At 52.2% G+C, this 17,795-nt stretch overlaps 6 protein-coding genes across 6 annotated transcripts; 4 read left to right on the forward strand and 2 right to left on the reverse strand.

The window, feature by feature from the left end:
* Positions 1–1,164: 1,164 nt before the first annotated feature.
* On the reverse strand, positions 1,165–4,320 carry MGL_3702 (uncharacterized protein; the record flags this gene model as incomplete). Its single annotated transcript, XM_001729183.1, has 1 exon — positions 1,165–4,320. The coding sequence occupies one exon, from the start codon at positions 4,318–4,320 to the stop codon at positions 1,165–1,167; it is 3,156 nt and encodes a 1,051-aa protein (XP_001729235.1).
* A 577-nt stretch (positions 4,321–4,897) lies between these two features.
* MGL_3703 (uncharacterized protein) lies at positions 4,898–6,430 on the forward strand (the record flags this gene model as incomplete). The annotated part of the gene is made up of 1 exon (XM_001729184.1): positions 4,898–6,430. One exon carries the CDS (start codon positions 4,898–4,900, stop codon positions 6,428–6,430), a length of 1,533 nt encoding a protein of 510 aa, XP_001729236.1.
* A 45-nt stretch (positions 6,431–6,475) lies between these two features.
* On the reverse strand, positions 6,476–9,058 carry MGL_3704 (uncharacterized protein; the record flags this gene model as incomplete). The annotated part of the gene is made up of 1 exon (XM_001729185.1): positions 6,476–9,058. One exon carries the CDS (start codon positions 9,056–9,058, stop codon positions 6,476–6,478), a length of 2,583 nt encoding a protein of 860 aa, XP_001729237.1.
* A 3,319-nt stretch (positions 9,059–12,377) lies between these two features.
* MGL_3705 (uncharacterized protein) lies at positions 12,378–13,315 on the forward strand (the record flags this gene model as incomplete). Its single annotated transcript, XM_001729186.1, has 3 exons — positions 12,378–12,938; positions 12,988–13,216; positions 13,248–13,315. The coding sequence occupies 3 exons, from the start codon at positions 12,378–12,380 to the stop codon at positions 13,313–13,315; spliced, it is 858 nt and encodes a 285-aa protein (XP_001729238.1).
* A 397-nt stretch (positions 13,316–13,712) lies between these two features.
* Positions 13,713–15,360, forward strand: MGL_3706 (uncharacterized protein; the record flags this gene model as incomplete). The annotated part of the gene is made up of 2 exons (XM_001729187.1): positions 13,713–15,199; positions 15,231–15,360. 2 exons carry the CDS (start codon positions 13,713–13,715, stop codon positions 15,358–15,360), a joined length of 1,617 nt encoding a protein of 538 aa, XP_001729239.1.
* Positions 15,361–15,607: 247 nt separating this feature from the next.
* On the forward strand, positions 15,608–17,767 carry MGL_3707 (uncharacterized protein; the record flags this gene model as incomplete). Its single annotated transcript, XM_001729188.1, has 1 exon — positions 15,608–17,767. One exon carries the CDS (start codon positions 15,608–15,610, stop codon positions 17,765–17,767), a length of 2,160 nt encoding a protein of 719 aa, XP_001729240.1.
* Between the last annotated feature and the right edge of the window lie 28 nt (positions 17,768–17,795).

Here is a 17,795-nt window from a genome sequence, read left to right on the forward strand (position 1 = left end):
ATTGTGTCTTCATTACATTTACGCTTTTTGGTTTCAAGTTTTATTCTTTTGTAGGAATCGTACAAATGTGAATGTCTACAAACTATAGTTGATGCAAGCGTTGAAATTCGACGATTCTCTCGACGTACAAAGGGAGAGAGGGATATGCATCCCAGAGTACGTTGAAAGATTGACTTCCACGATCCTAGATGCATAATGGAATGGCATGCAAACTGTTCTTGTGGAATAACGAGGACGCTCATACCGACAGGTAACTCCGCGCCCCACACAATATGCCTGAAGTATACGCTCAAATACATCGTCATGTGCGAGTTCGCAGCTCCGTCAGATGCTTACATGGATCCTTGACGGCAGAACCCTTGCATCAGGATTTGCTCGAGATTCGAACAATGTCTATTACAATATCATTGATGCTCAGAAAGTGACAACGGCGGAGCCAACACATCGTAGTATTTGAGTCTGATGAGGTTTTCGTGTACGAGAATCAGACAAAAGCTTCAACGCGGGCTCGTCAGGCGCCATCCAAGGCGCAGGTGCGTTTGTGTTATAGTCGCCAAGATATAGACTGTAGACCTCGCTACACGATCGTGGCGGTACAGTTATACAATTCCAGTGTCTTACCAATGAAGTGTCAAACTTGACATATTTCAGCAAGCGTTGCTACAGCGCATCTATCAAAACGCATCACTCTAAGCTATAGCAGCACCTGAGCATTGTCCAACCTGTCCAAACATTACGTGTCATGGCGCAAAATTTTCCGAAAAAATACGGCGCACATTGCAAACTCAAGGGCAAGTCTGAAATTCCTCTCGTCATCGAGCATGGCAACGTCGAAATGGTCATGAAGAATCGTTCATGCACTCTAAGGAAGGCAGATATTGTGTGCTCGTCGATCCCCTATGGTCTTGTCAGTGTGTGGTGATGGAACCATCTCCCACTCCCCTTCACCCCACATGGGAACGACACGAAATCCGAGTAGTTGTGCATGTGTCTATGTGGAAACAATGATGCTCGACGCCACATACACGACCTTTGCAACACTGTACGAGTGGCATATGGTTCCAAACATAGGCAAGATCAAGAGGTCGGGGCCAAGAGTCAAAGGGGCCATCTCATTCTTACATGCGAAAGATGCTACGCAGAAGACATACAAAGCTAGTTTACTCAACGGGCTCCTGGTGGGCGATACGCACCAGTGCGTGGCTTGACAGTGGTAAATCCGTCATCGTCGGGCTTTTGCTGCTGTTGTGTCGGGGCTGATGGCGGCGGAGCAGCTCCTCCTCCAGGCGCTGGGCCACTGCCAACGCCACTTTGGCGCATTCGAGAGAAAGCGCCAGGGATGTACCGACCAGATCCGCGACCACCAGGGCCAGCGGCACTTGCACCTGAGCGTGAAAATGGCGACGAGGCACCTGGAGCCGCTGGCGATGGTTCTGTTGGCGGCTGCTGGCCCATCGACATGGGCGTGCGACCCGAAGCTGCAGCCTGGCGGGAGAGGTCACCTGGCCGATAGCGCCGGTTTGCAAACATGGGATCCGCGGCGCCAGCAGACGACGCAGACGGAGGACCACGGCGCCACGTACTGGCGCTCTCGGCACGCGATGCCGCCATGGGAGGCGGCGGCGCAGCACCAGTACGAATGCCACTGCTGCCGCTTTCCATGTACGTTGGCACGCGGTCGTGGATTCGTTCCTGTGCACGCGCTTCCTGGGCGGCTTGCATTTCTGACTGACGTCGGAGCTGTGCCTGCCGCTCCTCGATTTCCGCACGCTTCTGTGCGTCCAGCTGCGCTTCACGCTCAGCATCTGCGCGCTGGCGCTCCAGACGCGCCTTGTCTTCCTCCTCACGTTTGCGTGCAAGTTCCTCTTCTTCCTTTGCTCGGCGCACGGCTTCTTCGCGTTCGCGCACAATCCTCGCGCGTCGCTGTTCCTTCTCCTGCTCGATCAGTTTATCAGCCTCAGCACGACGCTCTTTGAACGCCGCGCGACGCTTGTCTAACACCTTTGCGCGAAGCATATCGTAGTCTGGCATCACAGAGGCAAGCGTCGCCTTCATAGCCAAGTCCGTCTGATGACGCTCGCGGGCAGCAGCGACGCGTGCCTCATGCGCAAGCTTGTGGTTGTCGCGATCCATCGCCATCTGTCGCTCATAGTCCGCAGCAAGCAGTGGGCGCTCTTCTCGGCGGTACGCACGCTCAATATGGTCCATGCGGCGCTGCACAGTTCGAAGACGGTCATTGAGTTCCTTCTTCTCTTTCTCAATCTGCTCAACTTGCAGCTGCACAAGCTTCTCCGTATCGAGCGAAGCAAACTCCTCTTCTGATAGCTTGAGCCCACCGCGCTCCTTGAGCGACTGCGCCAGCTTGCGAGCCTCCTCGAGCTTCGCCGCTTCCATCTCCTTTCGCACATGCTCGAGCTCACGACGACGGGCCTCTTCTGCAAAGCGCCGCTGCTCAGCCTCTGCTTGCATACGCACACGCTCAGCACGCATGTGCGCTTCCTCTTCCTCTTTGCGCCGGGTCATGTCACGCATCAGCTCCTTGCGCCTCTCCATCATAGACTTGCGCTCCAGCACCGCACGGTGCTCATCGTCAGCTGAAGCCAGAGCCCGCTGGATCGCCGCTGTGCGTGCGGCTTGAGCTTCCTCAATGCTCTTCTTGTCGACGACTCGCAGCGTCGTGTCGAGGCTCTCGGCCAGGCGCGCAAGTTGCGTCCGCACAAGCTCTGAAGGTGTGGCCTGCAGGCGGACCGAGTCGGTCTCAACGGCACTCGCTAGCGCAGGGTGCACGTCCGCTGCAAACACATCGTCTTGGAATGTGATGGCGCGCGAAACATGGTCGATTCGAAGACTTACATGGCCACGCTTGCACGCGTGCATGCAGAACTTTTCAATGTCGGCTGCCGTGTATGAATAAGGGGCCTTGAATGCCGACACAAGTTGCATTACTTGATCCAGCTTTACCGAGTCATATACCTGGCTCAGTTGCTGGAACAAGCGCGTCAAGACAACCGAGTGCAACGGCTTGACGTACGTCGCCATGTCTGGGTCCTGTGCTATCTGGTTCAGGATAGGCTCAATCTTTGCGCAAATCGACAGGGGATGGAACTGCACTTCGAGCATGTAGTACAACTGACGCAGTTCCGGACGCACACGCCGTAGAACATTGCAGTTAAGCGCCTCACGCAGCAGGCCTGCACGCGCAGGCGTCTTAGTGAGCCCAAGGAGTGCATTGAGCCGGCCCGTCCGCTGCCGCGTCTCCGAGTCGGACTGCAGGAAGTCAGTGCGGCCCTTGTTCACGTTGCCTGTGCCTGGCGCACTTGATGTAATAACCGGCACAGCCAATGCACTCAACAGGACAAACGATGCCATACGTGAGTTCTCTTCGTCCGAGTGCGGCTGCATGCGGGCAAGCGCGTAGTACCTGTTCCAGGCCGCAGCATGGAACAAATGGTTGTCACTCACCAGGAAGATGCGCGTAAGCTTCTCGTAGTAGTTGGCCATCATCGCAGGCTTAGGTGCTTTCTTCGCAAGCGTCAGCAGGTTGTGCACGTCCTCGACACTGCGGAAGGCTTCCTGCCACAGTTCGAGTTCCACGGCACTATTCAGCTGCGTAAAGCGCGTGTCAAGGTGGCGCTGCAGTGTATCAGGATCAGAGAAGTCAATGGCATTCGTGTGGTGCGCGGATCGCGCCACACTCTGCAGATGCTGGCGAAGCACTTCACACAGGCGGCGGAATTCAGTCTTCCGCTGGTGCTGCAGACAGAAGTGCAGTGCTTGATCAGCAATCTGCTGGTACGCCATCTCCAAGCGTGTGTTATTCTTCAGAATATCAAGCGCCGTGCGGTATGCTTCCCACAGGAACTTGAGCCATGGCGTCACGAGCGTGCGATCCGTGCGGTCGCGCTCCTGATCCTGCGATACACTGCCGAGCAAAATACTTTCTGGCGTTTCACTTTCCTCGAGGTCGTCGACATCCAGTTCTTCGTTCGCTGCGTCAGCACGACTTCGTGCCTCGGCAACCTTGGCATCTGCGTGCTTCAAAAAGTGTCGCGTTACATTCCGGATCGACTGTGGATCCGTGTTTTGGAATGCATTTTTGTACTGCATAAGTGCATCTTTCGCTGCACGACCTCGGCGCTGGTCCACACACAACTCCATGAACCGCTCCATCAGTGGCTCTAGGGATGAGGACGGGCCCTGCTTGAAGCGCCGTGAGAATGTAAACTCATGCAGCGCTTGCAATGCAGCTGATGCCTGTCCCACATTGATCAGCTCCTCAGAGCGTTTTAGTACCGCTTCCGGCTTCACCACGGGCGGCATTTTCGTACGCTCGCACGCCGGTCGAGAAGGTGAGAAAAAAAGGTGGCAGCGGCCGAAGGGTCGTCGAGGCACTTTCTCGGCTCTTTTTCCCTTCCTTCTGCGCTCAACTCTGTTTCCTGGGCCTCAATCAAACCCACTTCCCCTTTTCCACACACACACACACGCCCACTTCGCGCGTGGCATTTTTTTTCCCTGTTCGCCAATACTACATGCCCTCAGCTCCAGTGCGATTGATCTGTGGCCGAGTGAGACTGCGGAAGCAGTCTCACCCTCGGCCGAGTCTTGATCTCCACCCGAACGCCATTATGCGTCCCTGATGAAACGAGTGTCGTCGCCATTGTGGGTGGGCAAGTGTGTATTGAGTTTGTCGGCTGGCTGTAGTAGCAGGCCCAGTCAACGACGGCTCGAACCCAATCACGCACAAGAAGATTGGTACGTTTGATCTAGAATTCAAAGACGGCGTGTCAAAAAGCGTGTGTGATACATGGTCACATCCGTCCAAAGCTATCACGATGTTCCTGCTCCCGCAGCAATGACAAAAAATGCCAAAAGGCGTGCGAAGCGCAAGCAACAACGTATGCAGCCGAAACCGACAGTGACGTCATCGTCGTCATCATCATCATCATCATCATCAGCCTCAGCTCATCGCGCAACCTCGGATACTGGTGCTTCGTATCCAGTCGCCGCTGTCCCATCTTACATAGCACCGCCACCCGAGCCTGTGCCAGCCCCCTTGCCTGAGCTGGATGATGACATGGCGGAATGCTTTTCCGCAGTATTGGAGAAATTCAAACCACCACCTCAAGAGGATGCACCGCATCCAAAGGGCGAAATATTGTATTCCGATGACGATATGTATTCTGATGACGAGCAAGCGCGTTTGCCGAAAAGCACTATGTCCCGCAAAAAACTGCGTGAGCTTCAGCGTATGTCTGTTCCTGAGCTCAAACAGCTTGTGCAACATCCGGAAGTGGTTGAGTGGGCTGACGTGGCATCTCCAGACCCGCGTCTTCTTATCCATCTCAAGAGTTATCGAAATACGGTCCCTGTTCCTTCGCATTGGGGTCACAGGCGTGAATACCTTTCGCACCGGCGCGGCATGGAAAAGCCTCCGTATGAGCTCCCATCCTACATTGCTGAGACAGGCATAGCAACGCTGCGCAATTCTGTCACCTCTGCCGAGTCAGAAAAGACGCTCAAGGCCAAAACACGCGAGCGTGTCCAGCCTAAGCTCGGTCGCATGGACATTGACTACCAGCGACTGCATGATGCTTTCTTCCGATTTCAGACCAAGCCCCCCCTGACTCAGTACGGCGAGACCTATTTCGAAGGGAAAGATGGCGGTTCACGCGCGCGGCATCGCAGGCCTGGCGACTTGTCCGCAGAACTGCGAGAAGCCCTCTCAATCCCACCACTTGCTCCGCTACCATGGCTTATTGCCATGCAGCGCCATGGTCCACCGCCTAGTTATCCGCATATGCGTATTCCTGGCCTTAATGCGCCTATTCCCGAAGGTGCACAATGGGGCTTCCATCCCGGTGGCTGGGGTCGCCCTCCCATTGATGAGAGTGGCAAGCCCATCTATGGCGATGTATTCGGCGAGAACCAGACAGGACAGGAAGTTGTGTTCAGCGAAGATCCGCCTCAACGTGAGCACTGGGGCGAGCTCGCTGCAGACGAAGACGAAATGGAAGAAGATGAGTCTGAAGATGAGGAAGATGAAGAGGAAGAAGCTCATGACGGAGCTGGTGAGATGGAAGAAGACGAAGATGCTCCGTCTATGGTTGATTCGGAAGAAAAGGTACCTGTTTCTGGTCTTGAAACACCTTCAGGTATCCAGTCTGTATTAGCTGGTCTCGAAACACCTGCGCATATCGAGCTTCGAAAACCTGTACTCTCTTCAGCGCCAACATCGGCTTCAACCTCATTGCCCACGAACGGCCCACCTAACGGACCCCCTACTGGGCCGCCCAGCGGGCCACCACCGTCTTTATACCATGTACTACCCGAGCGTGAGGCTGGATCTCAAGGGCGCGGATTCATGGGCAGTGAACACGTGTACGACATAAAGGCGGCGCGTGGCTATAATGCAGATAATAGCTCTACATAGAAACATGTGCTTTCAAGTCTATGATTGTAATCTTTCATCGCCATCCTATTTCCACTCTTGCAAAATCTGATCAGCTTCCCGCATGATATCACTAAGTGTTCGACGGGCGCGAGGCGACTTAGTCGACGATATGTCCTCCGACCTTGCTGCACCAAATCCCGGCGTCTCTGACACAATACGACGCGCATTCTCACCGGCCGCTGCATCGGATCGCATGCGATGAGGTAATGAAGGTGGCTGGGTCGGCGCCAGTAATGCCTGCGGAGGCATCTCGCTCACGGCGCGTGTTTCTTTCAGATCCCGGCGCACACGGCGTGGTGGTAAGGACGGTGGTTTGGCTGCAGGTACTTGTGCGTCATTAGATGTTGACTCTGCCGGAGGGGGTATACGGGATCTTGGATTCGTATGCCGCTGGGGCCGGATCAGTGGCGGTGGTGTCGGTAGATCACGCCCTGTAACCGTTGCCGAGACATGCACTGCGGGTTTCGATGCTACACACCGTATATCACCTGCAGGGATGTCAGTTCGTGAATCATCCCTAGGGGTGGCCGCCTGTGCTTGTGGTGACGAAGCGAGAGTTACATTTTCCATTTGCCTTTGCAAGGCTAACTCCGGTGTTCGTTCTACTGGAGCTGCCGATTGCTCCTTGAATGGATGCTCCGTCCTCGGTCGTCTCGCATCGTTGATTCCTCGAGACTGATCCAAAGATATCTCATGTGGATTTTCCGCCGTTAGCTTAGACGTAACCCACAGGTCCGGGATATTGCTATCCGTTTCGTCGTCGCTCGAACTAGAATTACTGGTCGCTCCGAGACTCTCTGCTGTGTCTTCTAATGAAGCATGATCAGAGGCAGCAGTGTGATGCTCAGGACGATCTTGTGGCAAATAATCAAGTGACCGATCCATTCCCCCAGCACTATCAAGCTCTGGATGAATCCGTGTGGTAACATCACCGTCACATTCAGATGTTTCTGCAGTCTCTTGTGATATTGCCGTTTCAGTAGACGCGCCCTGTATAGATACAGGGTCCTGCACTGATTTATTCGCCCAGATATCGAGCTTGGCATCTGGCTCCATCGGCGTATCCGTGCCCCTTTTTGCAGGGGGTATTGCAGGTGGGGTCTTAGTTGCGCGTTGCAGCCGCTCAGCAAGAGATGTCTTTTGAGACGGCGAAGCTATACTAGATTGCGTAGAGGTCATCGCTTCCACGGATGCCATTAGACTGTCACCAGGCGTTTTTGCTTGCTGGTCCAAAGTATCTTGCACCGATTGTGTCACGCCCAGATCAAACTCCTTGCTTGGCTCATCCTGTAACATTGACTCTGTTCCGGTTGTCGACTCCCCCAAAGGCTGATCAGGTGTCATGGAGTTTGCATCTAACATTTCATCATGTTGAGGTACCAGAGCAGAATGATGCGTGTCGTCTAAATTTTCAGGTATACGTCGTAATGGTCCATCATACACACTGTCATCTCCAGGGCTGTCAGCTTTACCATGTTGGACCTCCAAGCTCGATACCTGCGAGGATGAAGCTGGAGGATTACGTAGTTCTTGGTCCTCGTACATGTGTTTGACCATAACCACAGTTCGATCTTTGTTATAGAATGAATCATCATCTCGAGGCTTTGGTAGCATTATCTTGTCATCTGAATCTTGTCTCATGGTGTGTTTTGTCGCCTCATGGTTTGCTGCTATGGGCGCAGGACACTCCGAATCCGCTGATGTTGACAAGACATTTTCTTTCACCGGCTTGTTGACGACTTGCAAAACGTCTGTATCGCTTTCGGGACACGCGTCGTCGTTTGTGGTTACTGGTGTCTTAGCCGCATCTTGGGTAATGCCCAAGTCTGACGCAGGCTCCCTGGATCCCAACAAAATCGTCCCATCAGTTGCACCTGAATTCTGTGACAATCCCGACTGATCCGGGCAAATTTCATGGTCATGAGCAGGCATCTGCAACGACTTGCTTTTTTCGTTCTCCGCCCTCATGCTTGGGCAACTTTTCGAAATAAAATTATGACCATCATCACGTTGGTCTAATTTATTATCGCGGGATAATACCGAACTGGACAACGATGTATGTTCGGGCTCATTTTGCGATTCGTATATCTCATCTTTCGAATCGAGACCGCTGCGGAACAGCAAGTTTGACTTCATAGGGTTTTCTGAGCCACGTGTTACATCACGGGACATGCCATCATGTTGGTCATTACCGACATTTGCAGAAGCTGCAGTTGGCTTAATACTTTCAGTCAAACCTGTATCATTCTGCGTGCCTTCATGACTAGAAGCGGTTAGGTTTATAACTGCAGATTCTTTCTCGGCATCGTGATCAAGTTGATTTCCCGCCAGGTTAACTGATTTGCTTTCCGGTTGGTTGAAACCAGAGGCAAATTCCTTGTTAAACTCTTCAACAGTGTCTGCATCAGGTACGCTGTTCGCACTCAGTCGAGTCGATTCACTCGCCTCGTCTTCCTTTATAGAAGAATCAGTTCTGCCATGCTGTTGAGCCTCGTCCGGCTGAGGTGAGTCTTTGATCTTAAAACCAGCATCATGAACCAACGTTGCCTGCTTCTCTGTCGCATCGCTACTCTCGATATGAGTGGTGTCTGAAAGTGTGTCGGCCATCTGGACTTGGGAGTCATTTTCAGAGGAAAGATCAGACGTTTTTTTTGCCTCAGGCACGTAAAGTGATTTTTCAGGCCCCACGTCTAAGCTGTCGCTGCTTTGGTTATTATTTGAACCCAGGGTGGCCAAAGTCTCTCCTTGAACAGATGGTACCGCTCTAGCTCTTGATCCTAATTCTGGATGTTGTACCGGTTCTGGTTTTGGTATCGTCTCTTGTGCCGAGTTTGGTTCCGGTACTGCTTCTGGTACCGCCTCTGCTTCTGCTTCTACTACTGCCCTTGATTTCGGTACTGGCGCTGATACTTCCGCTGGTTCCGGTTCAGGTACGGCCTCAGGTATATCATCTACTCCTGGTACCGTTTCTGATTCCGGCTTTGGTACTGGTTCTAGTACTGGTTCTGGCTCTGTTAATCCTTCATGTACCGGTGTCGGTTCTGGCGCTGCTTCTGGTTCTTGTAATGCTACTGGTTTCGGTTTGGGGACTGCTTCTAGTACCTCTTCAGGTTCAGATTCCACTTTTGGTTTAGATTCCGCTTCAGGTTCAGAGTCCAGGTATTTGCTTCAGATCTGTGTTCAGATACGAATCTATTCGGTTCAAGTACCGGCTTTGATTCTGGCTCATGTTCAGATTGAGATTCAAGTTTCGCTTCAGGTTCAACTTCTGGTACCTCTTCAGGTTCAGGTTCGGGTTTTGATTCTGGCTCATGTTCAGATTGAGATTCAAGTTTCGCTTCAGGTTCAACTTCTGGTACCTCTTCAGGTTCAGGTTCGGGTTTTGATTCTGGCTCATGTTCAGATTGAGATTCAAGTTTCGCTTCAGGTTCAACTTCTGGTACCTCTTCAGGTTCAGGTTCGGGTTTTGATTCTGGCTCATGTTCAGATTGAGATTCAAGTTTCGCTTCAGGTTCAACTTCTGGTACCTCTTCAGGTTCAGGTTCGGGTTTTGATTCTGGCTCATGTTCAGATTGAGATTCAAGTTTCGCTTCAGGTTCAACTTCTGGTACCTCTTTAGGTTCAGGCTCGGGCTTTGATTCTGACTCAGGTTGAGGTTCAGGTACTGCTTTTGGTCCAAGTTCTGGCTTTGATTCTGGCTCATGTTCATGTTCATGTTCATGTTCATGTTCAGCATCCAACTCAGACCCCAGTTCTGGTTGGGCTACTCGCTCTGCCTTTGGTTGGACTCCGATGCAGAGACTCTATTCTTTTGCTCTGCGTCAGTAAGCCTGATCTCAGATGTGCATCCATCACTTTCGGCTAGTGAGGGAGAATCTAAAGGTTTATGGCATCCATCAATCTTGGGCAATTCATCCTTTGAAACTTTATCAGTTGTTAATTTTTCGGAGAGCGCATGATCCTCAGCAGTACATTTCTTTGCAAGCTCATTGTCCAGGAAATCCTTTCTTCTAACAATAAAATGATGATGGATGGGCTGGTGCGTATGCTTTTCAGGCTTTATTTCCGATTTGGAGGTTGCGTAAACGTCAGATTCTTTTTGCTCTTTGTCATGTAATCCTACTAAATCCGCAGTTTCTTTTTCTGTTCTTTCAAGGAATGGCTGCTTACATGTAGACGGTACAGCAGCCTCTTCCGTGCTTCGGAGCTTATTTAAAAGCGAAACTGAATTAGTAGCCAGTTGATCATTCGATATGTCAGTGCTCGATGTCTCGTGCAGTCCATCGTTGCTTAGAGGCTTGTTCGCATCCTCTCCAGATACTCCCTTGAATGACATGGTCTTGTCGTCGAGTGCTTTATGTGCTACCTGATCCTCCAATATGTCATTTTTCGAGATAACAGGAGCATCAGGTCGTGTTGATTTACTTGCTTCTTCAGCATTTTCAACCGAAGTTGAGTCTTGCTCTGATGATGTGTTGAGAACATCGTCCGCGTCTTTTGGCTCTGACACATTATCTGACCCATCCGTCACAGATGTACTGACCGGTTGGTCACATGGTCTGTCTTGACTTGCGCGAACCTCGTCAGGTACAACTGGAGCTTCGACATCCTTCGAGGATGGTTGTGCTGCGTCCGAGAAGTTGTTGGGTTTATATTTTGAATCCGCACGGCTGGTTTCGTCGGTGATTCTCGAATCTTCTCCATGCTTGGCATGATTTGCAGTGCTCGGCTTGGACGATGAGGACTCTTGTCGCCGGGGCGCAGGAATAACGCCATCATTGAGGAAAGCATCGGCTTCTTCTTCCGAGATTTTCATGTCAGATAGGCCTAAAGTGCTAAACAATTCATCATTTTTGCGCGTGTTCTCCGTTTGCTCGGTCCGCGCCCGGCGCTCGCTCATAATCTGTTCGATCGGGCGTTTATTTAGTCGCATACGAGGCGCAAACTTTCTAGGCGTGGGTGTTACACCGATGGCTCTGGCTGCTTCAGAAACAAGATTCTTCGAGAGCATAGCATCGGGGTCATATTTTGCAGGTTGTCCAGGTGCCTGAGGTCGATCCTTTGGCAGAATGGGCAAGGGTTTGGGACCATCAGTTTTGGCACGACTGGATGGCGTATATGTGCGTCGAGCTGTACGCGGTAGAGGTTTTTCTAGCTCTCTGAGCAACGCATCGACCTCAGTGTCAGTAATTGTAGTTTCTTGTGGCAGAAACGAAAGGATGTCATCATTGTCTTGCAAGATGCGCACGCTCCGCCCTGGTGCTGCGAGAGGTGGCATTAAGGTGGGTGCGGGAGGGAGCTTCGCATTCGTAACGGGAACTTGCGGTGGCTGCGCTTGTTTAGGTAAAGGTAGACCACTTGCAGGTGTTCTCCTGTCGTTGGTATCGAGACGCAAAAATGCTTCTAGGTCACCAAGTTCAACTGCCTCTTCAAACTCCTCAAAGGTTCCTGCCCACTCATTGTGGACTAAAAGCCCAGGGATCAGTGGATTGTGTGACTGAGAATTAGAGCGACAGATACGCACCTTGTTTCGCCACCGCTTTTTTGCGGCTTCATCAGACGCCAAGTCATAACACACAAAGGGAATCTGGATGCTGTTAAAACAAATTTCTGCAGAGTACATACATTATAAGCTGTCAACACAGTCACATATCTATCGTGTCTTGAGCGTGTAACGGGATTCCCCAGGATGGACGTGCTGAACAGTTCGACCGCAACACTCATCACACTTCGCTCGCGCCAACGTCAAGAGCAACACACACACGCATACTCACAAGTACGACACCCAATGTAACAGATCACGTGACAAGCTCGAAACCAAGGAGCAGGTGGGCCGCGCGTCGCATGGCTTGACACGAGAGGGAGGGTCTAGAGCCATTCATACTTGCAATCGCTGCATTGCTAAAGGCCACATTCCCACCTAGTGATGACGCGTGTGGTTGACATCAATGAACAACGAGGCAGTGGCTTCGACTTTTCTGGTCATTTGCGCAATGCTTCACTGAGTGCGCAAGGACATGCTGTGCCGCGAGCGACAAGCACAGGCACTACGATTGTTGGTTTGATCTACAAGGATGGCGTCGTGCTAGGCGCGGATACTCGAGCGACAGAAGGACCGATTGTTGCCGATAAAAACTGTGAAAAAATCCACTACATAACTGATAGCATTCGTTGCTGCGGTGCGGGGACTGCTGCCGATACCGAATTCGTGACGAACCTGATCTCGAGCAATATGCAACTGCATGCATTGCATACCCGGAAACGTCCTCGTGTGCTTGCTGCTTTGACAATGCTCAAGCAGAGGCTGTTTCAATACCAGGGCTATATTGGTGCGGCACTTGTTCTCGGTGGCTACGACTCTACCGGCCCACAGCTCTTCACAATTGCACCCCATGGCTCTACAGATAAGCTGCCCTATGTGACCATGGGTTCTGGTTCCTTGGCTGCGATGTCTGTCTTTGAGAGTGCATGGCGCCCAGAAATGGAGGTATGTGAGCAATTTTTTTGAAATGCCGTGTTTAGCTGACAGCCTACAGGAACAAGAAGCTGTGAATCTTGTTGTGGCTGCTATTGAGGCAGGCATCTTTAATGACCTTGGCTCAGGTTCTAATGTTGATGTATGTGTAATCCGAGAGAAGGAAACAAAAATGCTGCGCAACTATCGCAGGCCGAATGAACGTGCGCAAAAGGAGCAGAGCTATAAGTTTGCTCGTGGCACTACTGCATTCACGAAGGAAGAAATATACAATATGATTGTGAAAGAAGGTACGTGTTTTCTATCTTCTAACACTTGCAGACGTTCTTCAACTTGATCAGCCTGCAACCACTGGACAAGCCGATGCGATGGAGACAGACACATCGTAGAGCGCCTCTTCATACCACCGCTAAGCCATAGAAATGTGGGCTCTGTTTCAAGTTCTGAGCGATGTTTCTGTGTTTGTAAGCCCCCGATCTGAGCAGTTGCCATCTGCTCCGATCGGTCGATGAAGCAGACCGACCCATGGACGCTTGAATTTGTCGACTTCCCCCGCACGTCCACGCACGTGGCTGCTTTGCACCCACACTATTCTTACTCGCCCGGTTCGCATCCATGTGGGGGAGGGGGTAAGTGTCCGGCGACATATATAGGCTAGGCAGACGTCGTGAGGCCATTCATTGAACATCATTACCTACGACTCGTCTCGCACAAACGGGAAAAAAGGGAGAGGCCGCCATCATGGGAAACTCAAAGGAGCGTGTGTTTGCGGGACTTGTTGGGGATATGCCTGTCGGATCCTTGACGGAAGTGCCGTTGAGCGGTGACACGGATATGCCTGTGAATGCATTGGTCGCTAATGTCCATGGAACTTATTATGCCACAACTTCTAAGTGTACTCATTACGGGCTTTCTTTAACGAAAGGAATTTTAACAGATGAAGGCAGACTGTACTGCCCATTCCATGGTGCTTGCTATAAGGTGATGACAGGTGACATTGAAGATGCACCTGCTCTTGAGCCTCTCAAAACATTCGAGGTCAAAGTAGAAGATGGCAAGGTTTATATTTTTGTGGATTATGAAGCTCTTAATCAATCAAACTGGAAGCCTTGCAAGCATTCATCATCCCAATCACGCTCTGGTCCACATACTGTGTTTGTTGGCTGTGGTGCGGTGACGTTGCATGCTGTTCAAGAGATGCGACGCTGCGGCTATGAGGGTCGCATCACTGTACTTACGGCTGAACCTTACCCTACGATCGACCGCCCACGTCTCAGCAAAGCATATGCACCTGAATTAAAACATGCTCTTGTGCGTGATGAATCTTTCTGGCGCGAGACACTCGACGTTGACTTGCGCTTGTCAAATTATGTGTATGCAATTGACACCAACATGAAGCGGCTAAGTATTCGCGGTGGTAATACCGTGATTTACGATAATTTGGTTCTAGCCACGGGATCAGTCCCGCGCCGCTTGCCAATTGAAGGTGCGAACGCCAAGGGCGTATACGTCCTTCGTTCGTTAGATGATGCTCAGAGCATCACAAAGGCACTCAAGAAGCGCCCATCACCCGAGCTTGTTATTATTGGGACTGGTTTTATTGGATTGGAGATGGGCATTGCTTTGGCGAAACATGCGAAAGTAACGCTCTTGGGTCAGACGCATGTCCCCTTGGAGGGCCCACTAGGTCGTTCGGTCGGCGGTGGCTTGCAAACAGCTATCATGAATGAACGTCCACTACGGTTTTTGAATGCCGTTGATGTGGTTCGGATCGAGACTGATATGAACAACCATGTACGTGGTGTTGTAGTACAGCCACGTGCACGAGGCTCTCCAGAGCTGTTTCTCAACGCAGACCTGGTGCTTATGTCTACGGGAGCAAAGCCGGCGACAGAGTTCTTGCGGAATTCGCCGTCGTTCCCCGATCTTCGAGCAGATGGGTCCGTCGAAGTTGACTCGGCTCTTCGTGTGATAGGGCTACAAAACGTGTATGCCGGTGGGGATATTGCAGCGTACCCGTCCGATACTGGAGTGGTTCGCATCGAGCATTGGAATGTTGCGTGCAACCACGGACGTGATATCGGCCGCACTCTCGCAACCGGCAAGCTGCATCCATACCGACACGTACCTGTTTTCTGGTCGGGACTCACGTCGCCCCTTCGGTATGCGGGCACGGGTGTGGGCTACAATCAAATGCACGTGGATGGCGAGCCTGATGAGGCTGAGTTTATTGCATATTATGCTAAAGATGACCGAGTCATCGGGGTTGCTACGTATGTTTTTCAATGTGACTAACGTGATCAGCATGTGGAAAGATCCAATGATGGTACAAGCTGTGGCGCTAATGCGAGCGGGCAAAATGCCGAAGCTCAGTGTTATAGCGGCCGGTTTGGATATTATGACCTTAACGACCCGTCCGACGCGCAAACTGTAGGGCCGTGGCGTGCGTTCAGTTGTAACTTGTAGGCATAGATGTTACTAAATTGACCACCACCCGCGTCAGGAAATGGGTGGTGACTCGACCGTTGCTTTACGGCACGGAGGAAAGTGCCACGTGGGGAGTGAGCGCGGGCTGCCGAATCAACGACGGCGGTACGAATTGGACTTGCGGCTCGGCCCTTGTACCAACTAACCTTTTTCGCGTTGGTGCTTCTGTTGTGTATTGCTGCACGACGAACAGCATGGGCGCATCCACGCTGAATTTGACGCCAGCAGAGCGTCAGTCATTCGCGCAGCTGTATGCTAAAGCAGATCCTACAAACACGGGCGTCGTGTCTGGCGACGCGGCAGTCAAATTCTTTGAGGGCTTCAAATTACCAACTTTGACACTCGGACAGATTTGGTCGGTTGCTGATGATGGCAACAATGGGTTTCTCACTCCTAATGCTTTCGGTGTGGCTCTGCGTCTCATTGCGCGAGCCCAGCGCGGTGAGAGTGTGAACGAGCAGGCGGTTCACACGCCCGGTGCTCCGCCTGTGTATCAGAGTTCAGCGGGCGTCCCTTTGTCTACTGATTTGGCGTCCTCATCAATTCTTACGAGTGAGGACAAGGCCCGATTTACTCGCATTTTTGCTATGGTTGGCCCAAAGAATGGTGTGCTCAGTGGTGAACAGGCCAAAGACGTGTTCCTCAAGTCGAAATTGCCATATGCAAAGCTTGGCGCTATCTGGAACCTGGCTGACACGAAGCAGCGGGGTGCGCTTGACTTGACGGACTTTATCATTGGTATGCACTTCATCCAAGGCACTATGAATGGCACAATCGCATCCCTGCCAGCGACGCTTCCGCCCGGCCTGTACGAAGCAGCCAGTGAGCCTTCTACTATACCAACCACGCCCATCCAGCCTCAGCACACCGGGGCAGACTCGTACATGGGTGGTGCGCCGGTATTGGACACGGCCACTCCAGCTCGCTCCACGACGCAGCCGTCACCCGTGCTTCGACAAGCACCATCAACGGAGGGCTGGGACATTCTGCCGGCCGACAAAGCACGATATGATGGTTTCTTCGACTCGCTTGATGCAGATCGAATGGGCTTCGTGGAAGGCAATGTTGTTGTGCCATTTTTCCTCCAAAGTGGGCTCGATGAATCTACGCTTGCGCATGTGTGGGATCTGGCCGACTTGACACAAAGTGGCTCCCTCTCTCGCGACGAGTTTGCTGTCGCGATGCATCTGATCAATGACAGGATTGCTGGCAAAGAGCTTCCACAGCAGCTACCAGCGTCGCTGATGCCACCATCCATGCGCTCACAGGCATTACCTCAGGCCGTCGATGTCAATCAAACCGAGACACAGCGGGAACTATTCTCGCTTCTTGACTCTGACGAGCCTCCGACGATGTCCAAGTCAGAGGCTGCATCTGCATTCGGCACGGTGCCCAACACCGTGTTGCCATCTACGAGTATGCCAGCGCCAGAGCCTCCAGCCACACGCTCCCATGCAGCTTCAGCACTCGATGCAGTCGAAGCGGCCTCGTCCCCGACGTCCAACGCCAAACCCCATGCCACATCCTCAAAAAACATTCCCAGCTTGTTTGATGACGATTTCAGTGCGCCGCCGCCTGCTATGCCTACACCTGTGCGTGACGCAAGGCACGAACAGACGGAGGAAGCGCTCACTTCGTCGAACAAGGCGCTGGACGATGTAAAGACACGCCACGCCGCTGCTAAGTCGACGCTCGCATCTCAAGCTACAACGTTGGCAGAACTGGAGGGCCAATTAGAGCAGGCCAAGATTGCATTTGCGAAGGAAGAAACCGCCTTAGCCGAGGTGGAAAGCAAGGTGCAGGCACAGGACGCTGAAATCGTGAAGCTTCGTCAAGACGTTATACGTCAGGAAAGCGAGCTGAGCGCGATCCGAACGCAGCGTGATGAACTCGAGCAGCGGCTCCTGCAGGACCGCGAGTCTGCTCATAGCCTGAAACGGCAACTAACAGAGTTGCAGGAACAAACAATGCAATTGCGTGAGGAGCGGGACCGTCTTGAACAGGAATCACTCAAGGAAGCGGGCATGGCAGCTACGACGAACAAACAGCTTGCCGCTGCACGAGAGGAACGCGATGCGCTTTCTCGGCAGTCTATGCCAAAGGCATCGACGCCATCATCATCTGGCCGACGTATGAATCCATTTGAGGCTCTATTTAGTACGTCGCCAAAGACTGAGGAACCTGATAGGTTTGAATCGCTGTATGGGTTTGACTCATTCACGGCGGCTGGAGCTGGTGTTGCCGCTGCCACTGCTGGTCAAAATGGCTTGAGATCGCCTGCACCCAATGCGGCGCAACTGATGCCGAGGCCAATGCCTCCTATGGCCCACCAATCTGTTGTCAATGAACGGTGATAGTGGTAGCAAGCACGCTGATGTTGCT

Source organism: Malassezia globosa (assembly GCF_000181695.2).
Source record: "Malassezia globosa CBS 7966 chromosome Unknown mgl_sf_10.1, whole genome shotgun sequence".
In the NCBI taxonomy this organism is placed as follows: Eukaryota; Fungi; Basidiomycota; class Malasseziomycetes; order Malasseziales; family Malasseziaceae; genus Malassezia; species Malassezia globosa.